We start from the raw sequence: 19,937 nt of genomic DNA, 5'->3' as shown, positions 1-19,937 counted from the left end.
TCATCATCATAAAGGCATCCTCATTCTTCATAGTATTTTATGCCTAATAATTGGAGTTCTGTGCAGAATCATAGGGTTGGTAACCTCCCTCCCTGGAGGCACTTGCAGCTTAAAAAGAAGCAGTGATATTTTAAAAGCTATATATATGTAAATCAGGCAGAGCACAGGGTGATGGATAGCTGTATTCTTGTTTAAATAAGTATCTCTGCTTTCACTAAAGTGTCTTCAGCCTTCATGTGCAGTTTTCTCTAATAATAAATGTCTTTCTCTGGAGTTTTCACTGTTGTAATGGAATTAAATAGTTCTTCTATGATAAAGTTCACCCAGTGTTGAAATAGTTACCCTTCTGATACCTGGTTATTGACTGTTGTATAGACGGGAAACTAGTTTACTTTAGTCCAGTACTGTTTTTTTAAAGCAGAAATTGTAAAATCCAGGTGGTACTTCCTGGTTTGTACTGTGCTCCCTCCTTGAGTGGGTAATTGTTGCTGATACTTAATGGAGTGAGTTCTCCTCCTTGAGACATATGAGACTTTTCCAGTACAGTTGTAGAACTAAATGAAAGGTTCATGTAGATCAGTATTCCTGCCCAACCTCAGGTATTATGTATTTGTAATCAAGTGATTTAGGCAAAGTTATATATAAAGGAGGCTAGAAAGTCTGTGCTAAGAATTATGGTTGGATCAAAGCACTGAAATAATCTGTGTGCAGGGTCGGGTTCTCCTTAGTTCTGCAGTACTGGCAGGAAAGTATTGTAACCCCTGTTCCAGTTTGAAAGCTGAAAGTGTGAAATGAAGAGAGACGTTAGTGTTGTAAAGAGGGTAATTAAGGAGTTAGAATTCCTTTTTAGTTTATATACAATTCAGAAAACGTTTGCCATGGTGCTGAATACTGTGTCATTTTGAGGGGGAGTGTGTGGTAACAGATTTCTTGCTTCTGCTTTTTCTGCACCTGCAAAATCAAGTGGCACTATTTCTCTAAAATTGTGTATTTACATTTAGTCAATTTTATATGTAAATTTTATAAGTGAGGCGCTTTGTAGCAGCCTCTTAAATCTTAATCCTGTTTTGGGAGCTGAGAAAGACAATGTTTCTGTATGGTCTGCAGCCTGTACTTTGAATTGCAGAATACTTTCAGAAAGCTATTCAGGATTGGGGTCTTAATGAGGATTTTTTTGACTGGAACATGAGATACTTACTACGAATGCTAAACTGGTTCCTGTCCATCCAAGATGAGGCAGACGAAGGAGTACTCTTGACTGGCCTGTGTAGAAGAGCTGTACTAGTTCCGGTTAATCCTCTGATACTCCTTTCTTCTGTTTCCTTAGTCCTAGCTAAGGAAGAAGCCCCAAGAGTAGGCACCACCAGAAAAGATAGGAAAGTATGATTGGAATAAAAAAAACCCGTGTGGCATGTGGGGTTTTTAAAGGTTTATTGCCTAATTGTGTCTTAGTATTTTTGTGGTTATCAGTCTGCAGGATTAAGACTTCTAACTACATCTAATCAAATGCAAAAGCTGTTTCTGTCTCTACAAAAGGATTTCTTAATGCCTTTTTTATATTGTTCCTTAACTTTCTATCGAGTCAACAGAGAAGAAAATCCTATTTATTGGTGCCATTTAAATGTAATTGTTAGTTCTGAAAGAAACTCTTTTAATTTAAAATGTTCTCCTCTGTTTTCTGGATACATACTGTCTATTTAATAGAGAAGGCTGCCAAGCTTTGACTTCTTTTGGCAACAGCAAATCAAATTAGCATTTCTGTTAAATAGAACCTTTTTCATTTTAAGTTTTTAAAAGCAATGTAGAAGTTCTCTTTTTATTTAAGAGTTTTGTCTGCCTCGGCAGCAATCGCAGTCTTTTTGCTCGTAGTAGAGGGCTGCTATACTAACACCTGATTGATACATACAGATAGCTGGGATTCTCTCACCAGCTCATGGGCTTGTAACAAATGCTGCCCTTATGCTTCTTTATTTTTTTTTTTTTTTGGTAATGAAGCTTAAACTATAAAAAGCTAACAAATGAGATTAAACCAGTAATTTGTTTCTGCTTAGCAGATCCAGTCCTTTTTTGATGTAAAAGAAAATGCTTTTGCTTTAATTTGGTGTAAAAGCAAATGCTGTTCATTAAGAGGGCCCATAGCTCAAATAAGGTTGAGGGGGTATATGGAGATGTTATTGTTTGTAACTTAAATGGAATTGTCTTTCCACTCAGCAGCTGTATGGAATGCAAGCAAGATAATTAATATGACTGCATTATATGTCAAGCTACTTACACAGATGAGTTAATGGGCAAGAGGTATTTATATGGTCACCTTATCATGCACAGGGGAGTGATGCACTTTTCTTCCACTTGAGCATATAATCAGAAAAACTTCAGACCAGCAAAAAGATTCTCCTGTTCTTGTAGGAATACTTTAAAAATACTGTTGTGGAATAGGTTGGCATTCTTTCAGTCCATTTGCCAACACATTGCTAAAATACATTAATTTTTTTTATCCCTGAGGGTATGGGAAGAGTCCATTAAAGTCCAATCTCAGTGGTGTTCTGTAAACTTTTAGCTGTCTGAATGCTGAGCGCAGTCTGACTTACCTGGATTTGATACCACTAGAGCTGCGGGAGGCCCTTTATTCTTTTGGTGATAAATGGTTTTGTTGCTATGATCATACAACCTATAGAATAAATGTTAATGTTTTGGTTTTAAATTTCAAGTAATGAAAGATTTAGTAAAAGCTGCAAGTTCTGCTGCACTTCAGAAATACATATGGCTTGTTTTAAGTTTCTGTAGATAACCATTCTGATAACCCTAACATGATTTACTCACTTTTCCAATAGTATTAGACTTCCTGTATTGATAAGGAAAAACTGGCTAATGAAATGTAAGATGTGAATGTGATATAGCTGATGCTAGTTCTAGTTTTCAGCTTTGTCTCACAGAAGGTAGAACTTCTAAGACTTAAGTATATTCAGCTGTTCTGACAGCTGACAATGCCATCTTATTTCTGAGAATGGTTTTGTTCACTAGAGCTGTGGTAATATTTGTGGTATTAAGCATGTCAGTTGCATAAAAGTCTGCAAGATTCTAGGTATAATCTTTAATATTTTTCTTTATTTTTTTGTTCTAGTTCTGTTATGTAACTAGACTCAGAGAGCTGTTGTCACTATCAGAACATTTCAGTCCTTGGAAATATCCTGTAATGTCTTTTTACAGTGAACAATTCTAAAAACCAGAAGTCTTGAGAACAAAGTCTTTTGTATCTCTGTATTCCAGCTAAGTTGAAGAATTGCTGTGTCAAGTATGAGTACAATTTAACAAGACCTTCTTTCCTTTTTTGTTTTTTGAAGGACTTGGTAAATATTGAGATGTTTTTAACTGCTAAAGAAGTGGAAGAGTCATTGGAGAGACAAGAGACTATGACTTGCTTGGCTTGGTGTCATGACAACAAATCCAGACTCAGAAAAATGAAGGTATGAAAATGCAACATGTTCACATTTTGCTTAAACTATTTTCTAAACTACTTGGGTGCTGGATGTGGTTAATTTGTTTTAAACTACAGGTCTTGAATAAGGTCTTGTATAAAAGTAAGGACAGTAGGTATAAAAATCTTCTTAAAAGGCATAGGTAGTTGGAGCTAAACAGGCTCAGAAATGTCAAACCTGGAACTGAGTGATAGGTCATCTGGATTCAGTGTTGTCTCAACAAATTACGCTCAAGTAAAATACAATACTCGGTTTGGTGTAATTTGTAAACAAATAAATGCAGAAATACGTAGTGTCTTGATGCCTGTAAACTTACATTTATAACTCTGTACATCCTGGTGAGACTATAATTCAGTTTATATGTGAAGGTGTCTTACAAACGAGATTAATTGGTAATCTAAGAGAAATTTCATGCAGATTTTAGTAATTTTTAACTGTTGAATATAAGAAGATAAAACTTTAGAGTAAAGAACTAACTTGCTAACACACTAAATGTGTTTTTTTCAAAAACAAAAGCTGGAATCCAATCAAGTAATAAACACAAAAAGTCTTCCCCAAGCCATTGAGTACCATGAGCTGAACATGCTGTGTACTTGTTGCTATGCAGTCAGTTTAAATTTCCTTGTCTCCTAAATTATGCATTTCAAAACATGCTGTAATCTTTTATAGGGCTTGCAGAAATCTGTTTTTAACTGATATTAACCAAAATCCCTGCCTCCCTCAAAGATGTTTGTGTCTTATTTTTTTAAACTAAGCACTTTCTTTAACCAAAAATGTTTGAGTGCACTTAACAATAAGCAAAGAGTGACATTCTCTGTCACTCAGGGGCACCAAACTGAGAACGAACCAAAGATGGGATGCAGAAGTAAATCGGCCAGTGATTACTCTAGAGAAAATGATGGTCTTGTTATGGAAACCATTAAAGGAAAACCAGAATTGGTATGTAAACCACATTGCATAATGATACTGCTAAAAAATCCCCCTCGTGTAATCTTAAAATGTTAAGTAATGTAAGAAATACAATCTGAACATTTTACTTTTTCATCACCAATTTTCAACAAGCAATAAGCAAGGGAAAAATCTTCCCCATCCTCTTTTTGAAAAACGAACTACAACAAAAATCTATTTCTGCAAGCCTTACGCTTTTTTCTTTTTCTTTTTCGTTTCTTTTTGAATCAAACAAAAACCAAAGCTAAGGCTGTGAAAGATCAGAGTTGGAAGAAGATAAATTACTACGCTTCTTTTTAAAACACAAACATTTCTTCTGCTTCTAGTTGCTTAGCTACTCATCAGTGTTAATGCTCTAAAATCCCAGCCACCACCTACCTGAATGCAAGCCTTATCTAAAATCTGAAGTGTTTGGTGGCCTGGGAAGGCAGTCATGTAATCTTTACAGATATGAGTGATCTGAAATCTTGAGAGCTGCTGCGGGATTGTTAAAAGGTATACAGTGTTGGAATGCATCATCTGATTGTCTAGGACTCTCTGCTTCAGTTACACTTTTCTGCAGAACCCATAGGGCCATTGGCTTGCACCTTAATTGAAAATTCATGTGTTTGTCATGTGGGTTTTGCTATGGAAACGTCTTAGCAAAATAGGAAGCCCTGGGATTCAGTATCATTAACCATTAAAAAGCTTGATCAGATTTTTAGTGGAAGCAAACTTCTTTAAAATTCTAGATGAGGGATTTGTGTAGATTTGGATATCAAGGTTCTTTAAAATAGTCCTATTGAAAATCTCAGTATCATTTTCTGCTGAATCTGGGCTTGAATACAGAAAAATGCATAGTTGGAAAATAATTTTTTCTGTTCCTTAAACAAGTGAGTTTTAACATATGACAGAATGCATCATTTTTATGTTAAAATGGCTTATGTTTTAAATCTTAAATAAGCAATTGTTGCAATTTGTGCATTAGTCACCCCAGGCAGCTAACTGATAGAAATTTGGAGTTGCTCAAATTCCTACTGAAGTCACTGAGGAATTTTGATATGACTATGCTGATGGACAATAAACAAAAGGCAACTATTCATTAGAAACATGGGTAAAGAAAAAAACGCTCAGCAAGTGGAGCGGAGGAACTCAGGGAGTAAAAATCCTTTACATGATTCAGAGCACTTTGGGTTTTCATTATTTTCGTAAGGTAATAAAACAGTTGACTGTGTCCCTGTAAAGAAGCATAGTGATTTGTTCTTTTACGGGAGGCGGGAGAATCTTTTTATTTTTAATTCCACATATTCAAAGTTTTTTTATAGATTTTGTGAACTGGTGATGGAATTTGATTTAAAGGGACACTGTCAACTTCGTTAGGCTTCAAATTTTACCTTTTTCCCAAAACAGGTAAATGCCACTTGGTTTTCTTGTTTGAGACTTGTTTCCAGCATGGCTTTTAGATGTTTGACAAGAAGAGTGGGATAGAAGCTTGAAGAAAGGGAGGGAGGGCATTGCAGCAACTTAAACTTTGTGCTGGTTTTTTTTTTTAATATTGGGGTTTTTAAAAAACATTCAAAGGTTTGTTTCTTCCTTGGAGTCTTCTGGGTAGACCTGTCTAAATTATGACATAGCCCCAAACTACTGTTGAGTCTACGACTTTAAATTGTAAGAAAGTAAAAAGAAACCACCTATTACTCTCATTTGTGTCTCAGGTAACAATGCTTTCAGTCATTAGGAAAAAGTTGTCCCTGCTGATGGGAGGCAAGAGGAGGAGGATTTTGTTTGCTTTTAGGGATTTCTTTGCTGATTTTGTCTGTAGAGTCAGCATTTCAGCTTTTTTTGCATGAATGCCTAAAAGCAAGCAAACAAGTTGCATGTTATTAACACTTTCTTTTTTATTGTGCACACACAGTCGTTAACAAACCACGCGGTGCAACTTTGGCACCATCTAAGACCCTGTCTTGTCTTTAATCTCAGAGCTGTCTGGAGTTCAGCCTAAGGATTCAGGAGTTCATTGAACTCATTCGACAGAACAAGAGACTGGATGCTGTGAGGTATGAAATTAGGATGCTTTCCAAACAATTTTTTTCTTAACAAGATGGTATTATGCTTCATTAGAAACATGTGACTATTGTTGCAACACCCAGAAGCCCTGTAAAGCCTGTGAAGGGTCTCGCCTGGTATTGTCATCAGTCTTGGGATTTAAGATGGGCTTGAATTTGTTTTAAAGGCAAAGTGCCATTCCACAGATGTGCCTTTTTAAAGAATTGATGTTGTCACTGAAACTCTGCATCTTCCTATTCTTCAAAATCAAGTTTTAGAAAATTAACCTGTTTTCAAAAGTAAATGGATTTTCTGGTGGCATATAATGTGTAAATATATATTCACCCTTAACTAGTTTTCAAAAGGTACAGCTAGCTTCTCATGGCAATTCATTACAGTTTTAATCATCAAAAATACTAAAAGGTTAATGAAACCTTCATCTAAAGCTTTAACATTTCTATTTTGACTGAATTCTCTTCTGCTTTGCTATCTTCATTAAACTTTTTATTCTGCAAGTTACTTGCAAGACCGGGTTCACCTCCTGTATTGATGCCTAATTTAGAGTTCTGTGTGGTCATGGGTGGGAGAGGGATGAGCTGTGTTAGGTTTTCCTCACTCCCTTCCTCTGGCTCCAAATTAAGAAACCAACTCAATATCCATTTTCACCTCTTCTGAAGTAGTTCAGTGGGGACTGCAGGGGGAAAGTAACAGCCCCCAGTGGGGCTGTGAATCAGTAACAGAAGTGGAGTCACACCTCAGCACTGCCTGACTTCAACCACAATACAGTTTTTCTGACAGTACTTTTTGTACCAGCACATGAAGCAATTTATACATCTGAGTTAATGGTCCTGATTTAAGGCGAAATAATGTTCCAGGATAACACAGGAAACTAGTCATGCTGAAATAAGCAGCATTTTGATACTGGGACAAAGAAATGTGTTGATAATTTGATAAGCAGTGACCTTGCCAGTGCCAAAGTACAGTGCAGCTGGCAGAGCTAGTGGAGCTTACATGTGCCCAAGGGAGGGAGTACTCACAGCGAGTTCTTTTTTTGTAAGAATATTTAAACCTAAAGAGAGGTGAGAAGTTCATGGCCAGACCTGAAGCTTTGCTGATGCATCCTGATGTCAACACTGTTGCCACATAATATTTCTATGTTAAGGAAGTTGCAAGTTCTGCTGCCTTTAAACCCAAACTAGGTACTTCAGAAATTGAAACTTACATTTGTGGCAGAGCTGATATTTTGGTCAGAGCAGCACAGATGTACAGAAAAGTATCATAATGTATGCACAGACTGAAAACATTCTAGCATATTCCCAAGTGTAGATGGAGAAGCTCTCCTGCAGGGCAAAGTTTTAGGGTTAATTTCAGGTTTTATTTTTAATTTCATTCAAAGCATGGCTTGCTTTGAGCTAATATCATTCCTACTTTGCCCTACTTGCACTTAAATTGTCTTTGCTCTGGTCCCAGCCAATGCAAATGTGCAATCTGATAAACTCCAGCTAATTTTAATGTTAATAATTAAAACCAAACATAATAATTAAAAACAAAACCTACAAGCTAGCATTTAGATATGTGCACTTACCCTTTGATAGAATTATCAAATCCTAAGGAATTGTCAAGTACTTAAGAAAAGGATGAAAGAGACTCAACTCCATTGTCTGTCTTCTGAAGCCCATGGTGCTCTTTATATCAAATGAATACTGTGCCTTTAGCTTTATTCTCAGTTTGTTTCTTTGCCAAGTGTGCAGTCATGCATCTTAACAATGAGTAGTCCATGCTCTAAAAACTATTTTCTTTGAGCTACAGCTTCCTTATGTAGCTTGGAAACCAGAGGGCAGGCACAGAGCTGAAATAAGGAAATAGGCTGAGAACTGGGACAAAGCAGATAAGGTCCTTCTGTATTTTATTGTTACTGGATATTTGTTTCCCTCTCGTCCCTCTTCCACATCAGAAGTGGTAAAATTTGCAAGCTGTCAGCCCTCAAGAGGACACAGCATGCTTTGTGTGGAATAACCTGTATTCCTGAAGTCTCTGAGGTTTACAACTTAGAGCTCCTGTCTATATTGCAAACAAGACATCCCTATTATCCCTATTGAGTGTTGGTAAGGGTGAAATGTGCATATTCCATATAATATTCCATATACCTGCTGAAATTCAGGGTTGACATACGTTTTATACTTGGCAATTATAACCTGCCAGTCGTGGCAATGCTGCTTTAACTTCATAACCAATTGTAAAAGGAAAAGGAGCTATGGAAGTCTTTCTGTATCTTAATTTACTCCTTTCTAGCAAGATGAGTTTTGATTATTCTGTACATTCAGACTTCAACATCTCAATGCTTCCTTTCCATAGTGTGGCTTTAAAAATGTAAGCTTTTATCATTGTGTTCTACTTTGTTTCAAAGTAAATAAGTAATGAATAAGGGAATACATTTTGGGGAGGTGTGGCATAAATCTCATTGCTTCTAGCAAACCCTTGCAACTTGTGGTTTTATTAGCTTGCTTCTGTTAAGTGCCTGCAGCAGGATTCTTTCAGTATTGTGTCCATGGCGCAATAAATAGGTCAGGCATCCATTAGAAAGCAAAGAAAGAGGCTGTTTACCAAGGAGTTTCCTGTATGAGTGGAACTGGGGGAACTGACATTTTGTTGAAACGCAGCTGGTGTTTAAATAAGTTTGAAAGCTTCTGCTGCCTGCTGAGAACCTCTGAAGCGACATTGCTTTTACATTAAAATTGATGTGCACTTTGAAATTACACATCTTATTAAGTAAGTGTTTGAATTTGTGTAGCTTTTTAGAATGAGTACAAACAGACTTTCCTCTAAGGTACCTTATCAGAGTAGCCTTGAAAATGCAAGTTTCAAGAATGTAAAAAACTGTTCTTGAATAGAAAGAGTAAATCTATTAAGCTTAAATATAACACAAAGTTTTTTGCTAATATCATTAGCCTTTAACTCTCAGTCTCTAGGGTTTTTTGTCAAATTTGTACCTACTACAGTAACAATGAATGACTGACACCAATTTCACACTTTAGGAGCTCTCACTAATTTCATTCTGGGAAATCTGACAGGATTCTGATATTTTGCTCTTAGGCAATGCCAGAGAGACACAAAGTTCTCAGCTAAAAGCTCAACAAAACATCATGTGCACTTCTTGTTCTAGGACTACAAAGGATGAAAAGGAGTAAATAAGAGCTGATGGTGGGCAAAGTTTGGAGAAAATGGCTACAGTCTATCATTTTAGTCAACTTCTCTCCTACAAGGATGAATGAACACTTTACTTTTTTGGTGGGGTGGGGTTGAACAGGGGTATAAAAATAATAAAACTTTTGAGCACTTTGAGTATAAATTCTGCAGATTGTCATAAGGATCTGAGATAAAGGCATTCAGGCATTGGCCAAAAATCAGAGTAGGAACAAGTCCTTTCTTGATAACACCTTATATTTGTGTTCAATTATTGCTACTGTCCAATAAATATGTTCATTTTTATATTCAGGCATATGTAGATATATAAGCTGTACATTGCAAATGTGTATCCTTTTGTAACAATTTAATGTACTATTAGTGAACTGTAGGTCTTCAAGTCTTTGTAAATATTTGTCAAGTACAATAGCTCAGCTGTACCTGCGTGGGCTGGAGGAACACACAAAAGAAGATGGACTTCGTCCTCGCAGAGTTTACAGAATCATTCTGGGATTCAAAAAACAAAATTTTCTGCCTGTTACTTAGATATGTCACAGGAATTTAGTTAGATTCAGGGAAGGAGGGTCTATTGTCAGGATTTTAAAAATACTACCTAGAAAAATTTAGCTCCCTGCTTTAGCTATAGTGACTCGTATGTGCTAACGGTGGTAAAGACATTGCAATTAAGCATTGTAGTGTTCACATAGACCTCCAGGAGCATAACAACACTTGCACAGAGGTGGAAATAGCTGAATGACAAGGAAAGGGGTGAATAATGGCATGAGAGCAAATAAGGTGTTACTTCACTGTTGTGTATTCCCAAGAAACTTACAGTACTGTGTCTTGCCTCCCAATCTAAAAAAGATTTGAGTGCTATGAATTAATGAACTTGCTTCACCTTTGAAAGATATCTTGCTCCATTTTAATTTTTCAGTGTTGGTTTTCAGTGGATAAAGTTTAGCCATAGCATGCAGACCTTGTGGGAAACCTTCCTTGTTTTTCTTTAAAGAACACAGGAGGGAGGGAAAGTCAGGAGATGAAGGCTAACTAACACAAGGTCACTTTGGAAAACCTAACTCATTCTGGCTGAACCCAAAACAGCCACCACATCCCAGTGTGTTCAGTATTTTGCAAGTGATGGAAGGCTGATGGCCTGGCAGGGAGGAGAACCTCAGTATTGACCAGGCTGGTGAAAACTGAAGTGTCACTTCTGTTTTACAATCACAGAACATAACTGCACTCTAATCAGTTCTTTTGAGAAGATTTTTTTTTTCCCCTTTTATCTCTCATGCATGCACAGATAGTAATTTAACTGGTAGATCTGAATTTTTTGGTTTGCCTAATCTTTGTTTTCAAAAGCTCTTGATTTCATCTGCAGCTCTCCACTGTTATTTTAGCTTTCTTCCAGCGTGTCCAGGCTGTCTCTTCTCTCAGGCCAGGGACTTTGTGCTTCTGCCCTCCTAACAGTAATCACCTGGGGAACAATGTTTACATTCCTGAATTGCTCACCCAGCATAGGAAATTGGGTGGAAACAGTCTGTCCTACATAACTTCCATTGCTTCCTGGCTTGGGTGGGAGAGGAAGTGGGAGTACTGAAACACTGCTAAAGAGACTGTTCTCATGGTATTGATGACCTCAGTGCAGTAGTCAAATTCAGAATTGGAGAAAGAAACAACTTACTTAGGTTTTCTTATTCAAGCCATGGGCATATTGAAAATATTGTCTATTCCTAAAAGTAATTTAGGAATTAGTAAAAGACTCTTCAAAAGTTAAAAAAGAGCAAACTCTTACTAGAGTACTTGAGAGATGGCTTGGTATCTTCTCCATAATAAAAACTCTGCGAAAGTCACCGCATAGGGAAAACTTCACTACACTTAGCAATGCCAGATATTCAGTATAATGCTGGTTCCGTACCCAGCCCACTGTGCTACATCTGTGCACCACTGAGAGCAGGAGCTTTTAGCAGAAATGCTGAACTAATCATGCAGCTTAAAGGCTGAAGGGTTTTCCTGCACACTTACAGTCCAGCTTGAGAATTACTGATCTTGGGAAGACTAGGCTGGGGAAACTTTCATACAGGGTTTTTAAGTAGTTGAATATCCTTATAATCTGGTAATAATTTTGTGGTTTTGTACTATTTACTGAAAAATATTAAAATTTGTATTTTTGATTTAAATGTTTCTGGTAATACAATAATACTATTTCAAATATCAAAGCTTTCAGCCATGTGTGTGTCCCTTACCATCTGTATGTGTTAAAGTATAAAAATTTATACTAAAGTTCTAATTAATTTTTTTTCTTGGCTAAAAAAAGTGCTCTTAACAAAGTGTTTCCTATTACATTGCCCTACAATTTCTTGTACTCTGCGCAGAAAGTGATATTGTCTTCTAGCCTGTATACCTGCTCCCAAAAAATCATTTATTCAAAATAAACATTGCCCCAAATGTCAGTATAAACAAGGCAGATACTTGAACACTCTTGATGTGTAATGGGTCTGGAACAGCTGATGTTCAGACTGCCTTTTTCTCACTTGTGAGTGTACGCCAGAGGAATGTCATACACGGAGCCTGCATGAGCAGAGACATTTCTTCTAATAATTATGGTTGTTTTAGTTCTAGGTGAGGCAAGACTTCACACTACTATAAAAAGATTCTGGTTTCTAAGAAATTGCAGTGTAAAAATGCTAATTCTTAGTCATTCTTGCATTCCCATTTGCAGGATGTGTTTTTTCAAGTCCTTTAAATGTACATAGAGCAGTCTTGGAGTTCACATTCTAGATCAGAATCTAGAGGTTTTCTCCAAAATCTTCCATAATTAAGTAAATTTACTTGATTTGGAAACAAGGCTGTCTAATAAAGTATCAATTCTCTATTTCAGACATGCAAGAAAGCACTTCAGTCAGGCTGAGGGGAGCCAGCTGGATGAGGTTCGACAGGTGATGGGAATGTTGGCCTTTCCTTCAGACACTCATATCTCTCCCTATAAGGTAACATGCTGCTTGAAATTCAGTGCTACAACACAGTATTAAAACAGATGTTTCAGTTCTTTTTTCACCACAGGAAAATGCATTGATAATATCAAGATAAATGTTTTTTTTTTAATTTTACTTCCTAAATTCCACCTTTGTAAGAGTTCTTAATTTTAGTAACCAGTCCTTGTACATTAATCCAGAAAGTATTTGTATTGTTTCAGTGGAATTGTAGTATTAACATGGATTCACACTGAGCTAGGCTTACCATAAGCCCAGCACTAGAGATCTGTGGGGCTGGAAGCACAATAATTGAATATACAGCAAGAGGCAGAAGATGGGGAAGTACAAAGAAAAAAAAAAAAGAGTCTTGTTCAACATACAAAACTGTAGCTTTAATACACCAGCAGCAGTTCTTAATTCTACTTCTCACATTACTGTTGTTGCAGTGATTGGCATGAAGAAAGGAAAGATGATTTGAATGATCTGAAAGCAATATTTTTGGTCCTTAAAATAAGTGTTCATTTATTTGGATTATGCAAATTAATGTAGATATTAGTGGTAATATCTACATCTAAATTTAAATAAAGCAAAATTCATAGGTAGCTACTGTTTCTACAGTCTGAGTTCTGTGGTCATGTGCTAATTCACTTCTTTTTAACTTGGCTTTGGAGGCAGAAGGTAGAGAAGAGTTGAGTTGTCAAAGCAAGACAAGAATTCCATGAAATGCCAAGCCATTATGTGGCAGTGCCAGTATAAACACATTTTCTAAACATGATGATGAAGTCATGGTTTAACAAAACAAACACACAAAAAACCCCTGAAATGAACAACCCGCAGAATTAATATGAATTTCTTTGCTTATCCCAGAGTCCTAGAAGGATCCTGGTATTTTACATGCTTGATTTGATCTGAGCTATGAGCATAAATGCTAGATGTGTTAGAAGACTGGGTGTAAGATAGAGCTTATCATTATTTTAGTAGTTCGAAAGAAACAGACAGGAAATAAAAATCCTGTCTTTTATTCTAAGGGCTAGTTTGGGGGGAGTGTTTTAATGAGGGAGAACAAGGAGAAAAGGCTAGGATTGTTTCATGTACAACCATACAATGAGAACAAATTCCCTGATACTTATGGATATGACTTAAAACATTCTAGTTTATGGAAGTTAAGTTTTGAATTCTCTAATAATTACCTAGTTCAATACAATCACAGAGCGTGTTTTGAGTTACCTTTAGTATCTTCACTATGAGTTCTGTGCATAAATGGCTTCCTAAAATGCCTTTAAGTAAATTCTTCTTAAATCTGTGACAAAGTTTGTGAGATCCTATCTCTAAGCAACTGATTTTTATTAATCCAAGGAAAAAAGCATCTTCTGTAACCAATGAATAGAACTTTCTCTGGCTTTTCCTCTTTCAGGACTTTAAGGAAAATGTTTACTATTGTGGCAAAACAAGCTACTTTCTTTTGATATCCCTTGAACAATCTTATGTCACTGTGCCTTCCATTAGACCAGATTTCTTGGAGCCCAATCCAACCTGTCCTTGAACCAGAGAATCATTGAATTGTTAAGGTTGGAAAAGGTCTCTGAGATCATGCAGTCCAACCATCAACCCAGCACCACCACTAAACCATGTCCTCATCTGCTGTGTCCACATGGTTTTCTCCAGGCTAAGCACCCCCAGCTCCCTCAGCTGCTCATCATCAGACTTGTGCTCCAGACCCTTCCCCAGCTCTGTGCCCTTCTCTGGACTCACTCCAGCCCCTCAGTGTCCTTCTTCTTGTGAGGGGCCTGAAACTGAACACAGGACTTGAGGTGTGACCTCAGCAGTGCCAGGTTCTAGGGATGGGACATACACAGCCTCTCTGAGCAGCCTGGTCCAGTATCTCACCACCCTGACAGCAAAGAACTTCTTGCTAATATCCAATCTAACCCTGCTTTCTTTCAGTTTGAAGCCATTCCCCTTGTCCTGTCATTCCATAGCCTTGTCAGAAGTCCTTCTCCAGTTCTCATGTAGTACCTTTAGGTACTGGAAGGTGCTGTAAGGTGTCCCCAGATTGTTTCTCCTTGTTCCCTCAAAGCATAGCATGCACAGTTGACAATATGATCAATGCAATACATTACAATGTGTATAATACCTATGTGACAAATATTATATAAAGGTAAATAAATATTGTCACTCCTCATGACCAAAGTGCAGGTTATGGATACAAAGGATGAGAAAGAAAGGATTAGGTGTCTGCCTGTATAGATGACACTAGGTATATTTCCAAAGGATCTTCACTTCCTACATGACTCTTTCACAGCATTGCTTTTAGGGTTCAATATATCTGTGACCTGTGGGTTTAGTTCTTACTTCCATGGAAAGAAAAATCCTGTCTTTAATTACTATTCCCTGACTTTTAGGTAACACACACACCATTATAGAATTTTGTCTCTGAGTAGCTTATGTAAGCTTTCTCTAACCTGGGGTTGTGCCAACTTCTTCAATTTGAAATCTTTTTACAAAATTCTGTAAATATTATATATTGTAAATGATTATCAGCAGAATTAGCCGGACGTGATTTAAAAACAATTCTGACTTTTTGATGTTAATGGTTCGGAGGCTGTGGAGTACTAATGTTGTTTCCTAAGTAGTCCAGTATTCTAGGAAACTAAATGGAAGAAGTAACCTCACCAAGATTTATATACCTTGATTAGAACATCTGGAGATTGAATGGAGATTGAATATTGCTCCAGCTATTTTAAATAATACTAGATTTAATAAAGTAATGTTAAAAGGTACTACTTAAACATTATGCATCGGGGTGGTCCACTTCTGTTTTGTGATGGGTTTGCTTGAGTGAGTTTTGCACAGTTTGCTACTCCCAGGCTTTTGCTCCCTGGGACAATTAGATTGAAAGCAACTTAGAGTTGTGTTGTTTTTTAACAGGATCTCTTGGACCCTGCTCGATGGAGAATGCTGATCCAACAGTTTAGATATGATAACTACAGACTACATCAGCTGGGAAACAATTCTGTTTTTACTATAACACTCCAGGCAGGCCTTTCAGCTATAAAAACACCGTATCCTTCAATGCAGATATTACTGGGAGTGAAAAAAAGCCTTGTGGGGGTTTATTTTTGGCTTATGGATGCTTTTCAGAGAGTTTAAATAAGAAATGTGACACTTCAATATTTTTGCTCATGAGTTGTTCAGATGGAGTATGAATTGGTCACTATTAAATTAAAGGGAGGTAATAATAAATAGCATTGTGGTTTAAGAAGAAGGCATGCCCAAACAAAAATTTTCAGGTAAAATGTAACATTGTGATTGGTTTGGCTGTTTTTCACGTGTCTTAAATCAGTGAATATGCCTGCAAGGGTTAGTGAGCTGGGTCACAATTACTGGTTTTTAAGCACTGAAACACAAACTTACCTGGCAGGTTTTATGTGAATATTCAAAAATATCTGCATTCTTTGAAATTTTATTGGGTTTGCTGCACACTGTGTTGTGCTGGAGAAGGGCTGGTGCTGGAGTGCTACACCTCAGAAGCTTCACCTGTGCAGGCCGCCAGATATGTGTGGTTCTTTCTTGTTCCTAGAAACAAAGCAAACCCTTGATTCTTGTATGTACACATTAAACTTGAATTAAATATTCCTGTGCATTCTGTCACCTGGGCTCTGTTGGCACAGCTGACGATCTTTTAAGATTTCCCATACAATGGGAAATTAATTATGGTTTCACTGTGGCGATTGTTCCCTAACTTGCTGTTAACAGACAGTGTTATAAAGAAGATGGGAGCTCAAAAAACCCCGACTGCCCTGTGTGTAGCAAATCCCTGAACAAGCTGGCTCAGCCCCTGCCGATGGCACATTGTGCCAACTCCCGACTAGTCTGCAAGATTTCGGGGGATGTAATGAACGAAAATAATCCTCCTATGATGTTACCAAATGGATATGTCTATGGATACAATGTAAGTGTTGGAGTCAATGGCTTGCTGAAGGCTAAAATAGCAGTGGTTTAGAATAACTTGCTAGATTAAAATAAGAGCTTATAAACTTAGTCAGAAGCTAGAAAAATAATTCTTGCAGTAATGTTTTTTTAAGGACTGTATATTTAGCTGCTTAAATTGCTCTTAATGAAGACATATTAATGGTCACATACCTAACTATGTGAATTTGTAACATGAGATCAAATGGCATTGGAAATCTTTCCCTCCAGAGTGCAATAATGTAGAATAAATAACTTCTGGGGGCAAAGATGTTTTGACCTCAGACCACAACATTTTTTTAAATTAAAAATTCATTTCCTAAACAGTTCAGCAATGCTTTGAGTTACTGTTGTGAATATTATCTTTTGGTTTCATTCTTTTTCAGTCTCTGCTTTCTATTCGTCAAGATGACAAAGTAATTTGCCCAAGAACCAAAGAAGTCTTCAACTTCTCACAAGCTGAGAAAGTCTACATCATGTAGGTCCGTAAAACACATGATGAAGTGCCGCTGGAATTTTGACACAGTGTATCTTGGCATACCCTGTAAAGGGGGGGGGCCTTAATGTGTGGCAAAGAAGCAAAACCTGCCACCTTGGGGAGCAGACCTGTCGGTGGCATTATTGTTTCTTGCGACCAAAGATCAATGAGCAACAATAAACACTCTTGAAACGAGGAAAAAAAAAAAAAAAAAAAAAGAGAGGAATTATGACTTAAGTTTGTACTTGAATAAAAAACACAGAAACAAATTTTGATTGTTAAGGTTTTGTAACATAAGGTCAAAAATTGGACTCTTCTCAAAGAAAAGTACTTTCATCTTCTAAAGGATAGCTTTCTTTAAAGATGGACACTTGCACTGGGGGAAAAGTTACAACAGATTTGAAATGAAATCCATTTTTTTTCCCTCTTTTTCACAATTGTCCAAGACCCTTTTGTTATCAAAGATCTCAATACTACCAATGTATTCTCCTTTAAACTCCTCTTTGCCTTCTTTATGATCCTCTGATGAAGTCATCCTGAACATGAATGATATAACTTATTTCCATGGGAAGATATTTTTGATGTCTTTGACACAAGGTGGCTTCTCTGGAGGATCAAATAGAGACTGGTTTGAAGGAGTATGAAGTCTTTTTCCAAACCCAAATATTTTAAGGAGGTTGCATAAGTATCAAGAAGAACTCAGAACATTTCAGGCAAAATCCAGTGCTTGTTTAAATGTTCTTTTTCCAGTCTACCATAGTGTTAAAGTCCTTCTAAAGTTATTAGTTATGTGCATAGGGTTCAATATGAAATCATTAGTGCTACTGCCTTATTTCTTGCTTTGAGAATGTACTCACATGACAATGAGCTGGTATTCTTAAGTGTTGGGCGAAGTTTCTGAAGATGCCTTGCAGGATGACTACATAATTCTAGGGTCTAAATAGTATTCATTACTGAAACTAATAGTTCAATTTTAACAACTGCAGAACACATCCTTACGACTTTTCAAAAGAATTAAACCATTGTAGTTTAAACAAAACCATATTGTAGAGGTTTGTATTTAGCGCTTATTTTTGCATGTTGATGTTGATTAGCTAATAAAAGATTGTAAATGTAAGACTGTTAATAAAAATTGTTTTCCATTTCTTGATTATATAAAATTAGAAAGCTGTTTTGTGTTTAAATGTAAAAAAAATTAACTCTGACAGTGGCCTCTCTTAAAATGAGTGTAACTTCCAAGTGTTGGTTTTCAGTGTTCTGCAAGATTAAAAAAAAAAAAAAAAAAAAAAAGAAAAATAACACACACACAAAAAAATGCCAAAAAATCCCCCAGCAAACCAAAAAAATGCCACACAACAACCCTAACCGTTGTTCTTCAGAGCATTTCAGTCAAATAAGTATTTTTGGTTTAAACTTTCCATATATGAACAGTATACTTGAGGATTTTTTCTGTCTCTTCCTAGAAGACTGCTTAATGTCCTAGAGCCTTCCTGTTAATAAAATGTTGTGGGTGATGTTAGGTGTGGGTTTTTCATGCTTTAAAGAATGCTAACAAAGCATAGTCAGAGGACCACAACTTATTTTCATGTTCAACACTTAAAGGTCACAGATATTGCTAAACTGATTGTACTAGCCACTGTGAAACTGTAAATACCTGGGCTTTCCAGGGAGGTGTGTCTGAAAAGGTTCCATTTTCAGTAAGCAGCATTGTGGATGCTTCAGAACACGTTTGTCTGGACTGCTGCAGTGCTGGCAACTTGGCGCAGGCCAGTGCTCATGCACTCACTGCTGCGTCTGTTCTCTGGGCACTTTCTGAAGTGGCAGATTTTAATGATTCCTTAGAGCAAAAGTAATGTGCCAAGAGTAGGTGGAGACAGATACTGAGAGAACTTATGTTAGTACTGGACGAATTTGCTATCAGTTATGCAGTGACTGGTCTCTTCCTTTCTCCTGGGGCAAGAGTTGAAGCACCCTCAAGTTAGAGGAGGAGAGGATGTCACCCTGAGGAGCAGTGTTACTCAAACCCACGTGGAACAGCACCTCTGTCTCTTTGGGGCACTGTGTACAGCATCACTGTAGAAGGGCAAGCATACCTTGAGGACGGCAACCTCACTTTTCCCTACTTTACAGAAATTCATAAAAGGCCCAAAGGAGGAAAGAAGAGGTAGATTTCTATTGGACCTAAGGGAATGTGTGGTAACTGCACAATTGTAGGGCATGGAAATTGCTGCTTTTCCTTCTCTTAAGTACCAGTTAGAGCTGTGGTTTCCTGAGATTTCAGCCTTGTTTGATTTCTGTGACCCGAGCAGAGTGGTGGAGAAACCCACACTCCCCAAAAAAACCTAGTTTGGGATGGGAGGAGAAGAGAACAGCTGTCCTACAACAAGGACCTCCATCTATGGGAGGTGTGATTCCAGAGGGCCAGGTGCCAACATGAGGACTCAGTCCCTGATGGTGTGTTACAAGGGAGTGTTCCAGAAGGAGCGTAGGGGAGCTTCAGCTGTTTGTTAGCTCTGATTGCTCACTTGGCAGATCTGTGGTCACACAACCCATTCTGGCTGCAGCGAGGCCTGTGTGCCACAGGCAGCTGTAGCCTCCTGGCTGGCCCTTCTGAACTGCTGGGCTGCTCTCAGGCTTGCTCTGGCATGGCTTTGGAAGCCTTCAGCTCTATGAGGGTCAGAAACGGTGGCAAGCATGGATTGCTTTGGTGCAGCTTGGAGCTCTGATTTGCATTCCATGGCTGCTCCGTGCAGCTTGGAGCTCCCGATCCAACAGAGGTGTTGGTTCACAGCTCATCTCACAGGCGGCCCCAGCCATCAAACTAGGTGCCTCAGTAAGCAAAAAAATTATTTAAAACGGTAGAAACTCTAGTAAAGCAAAGAGTTT

The 19,937-nt window shown here is 37.5% G+C and overlaps 1 protein-coding gene across 4 annotated transcripts in view; it reads left to right on the top strand.

The window, feature by feature from the left end:
- The window catches only part of MAEA (macrophage erythroblast attacher), a 49,675-nt gene extending 31,328 nt beyond the window's left edge, over window positions 1–18,347 (top strand). For all 4 annotated transcript variants that reach the window (XM_017727763.1, XM_008645101.2, XM_017727762.1 and 1 more), the window contains 6 exons: window positions 3,342–3,464; window positions 6,384–6,460; window positions 12,511–12,619; window positions 15,533–15,666; window positions 16,361–16,556; window positions 16,960–18,347. In XM_017727763.1, coding sequence (XP_017583252.1) covers window positions 3,342–3,464; window positions 6,384–6,460; window positions 12,511–12,619; window positions 15,533–15,666; window positions 16,361–16,556; window positions 16,960–17,055 — 735 coding nt within the window. In that variant the 3' untranslated portion in view covers window positions 17,056–18,347. The remainder of the gene's footprint in view (window positions 1–3,341; window positions 3,465–6,383; window positions 6,461–12,510; window positions 12,620–15,532; window positions 15,667–16,360; window positions 16,557–16,959) is intronic.
- Window positions 18,348–19,937: the final 1,590 nt, after the last annotated feature.

Source organism: Corvus brachyrhynchos, unplaced genomic scaffold (genome assembly GCF_000691975.1).
Source record: "Corvus brachyrhynchos isolate BGI_N302 unplaced genomic scaffold, ASM69197v1 scaffold80, whole genome shotgun sequence".
NCBI lineage: Eukaryota > Metazoa > Chordata > Aves > Passeriformes > Corvidae > Corvus > Corvus brachyrhynchos.
This window is presented reverse-complemented; position numbering and strand designations above follow the sequence as displayed.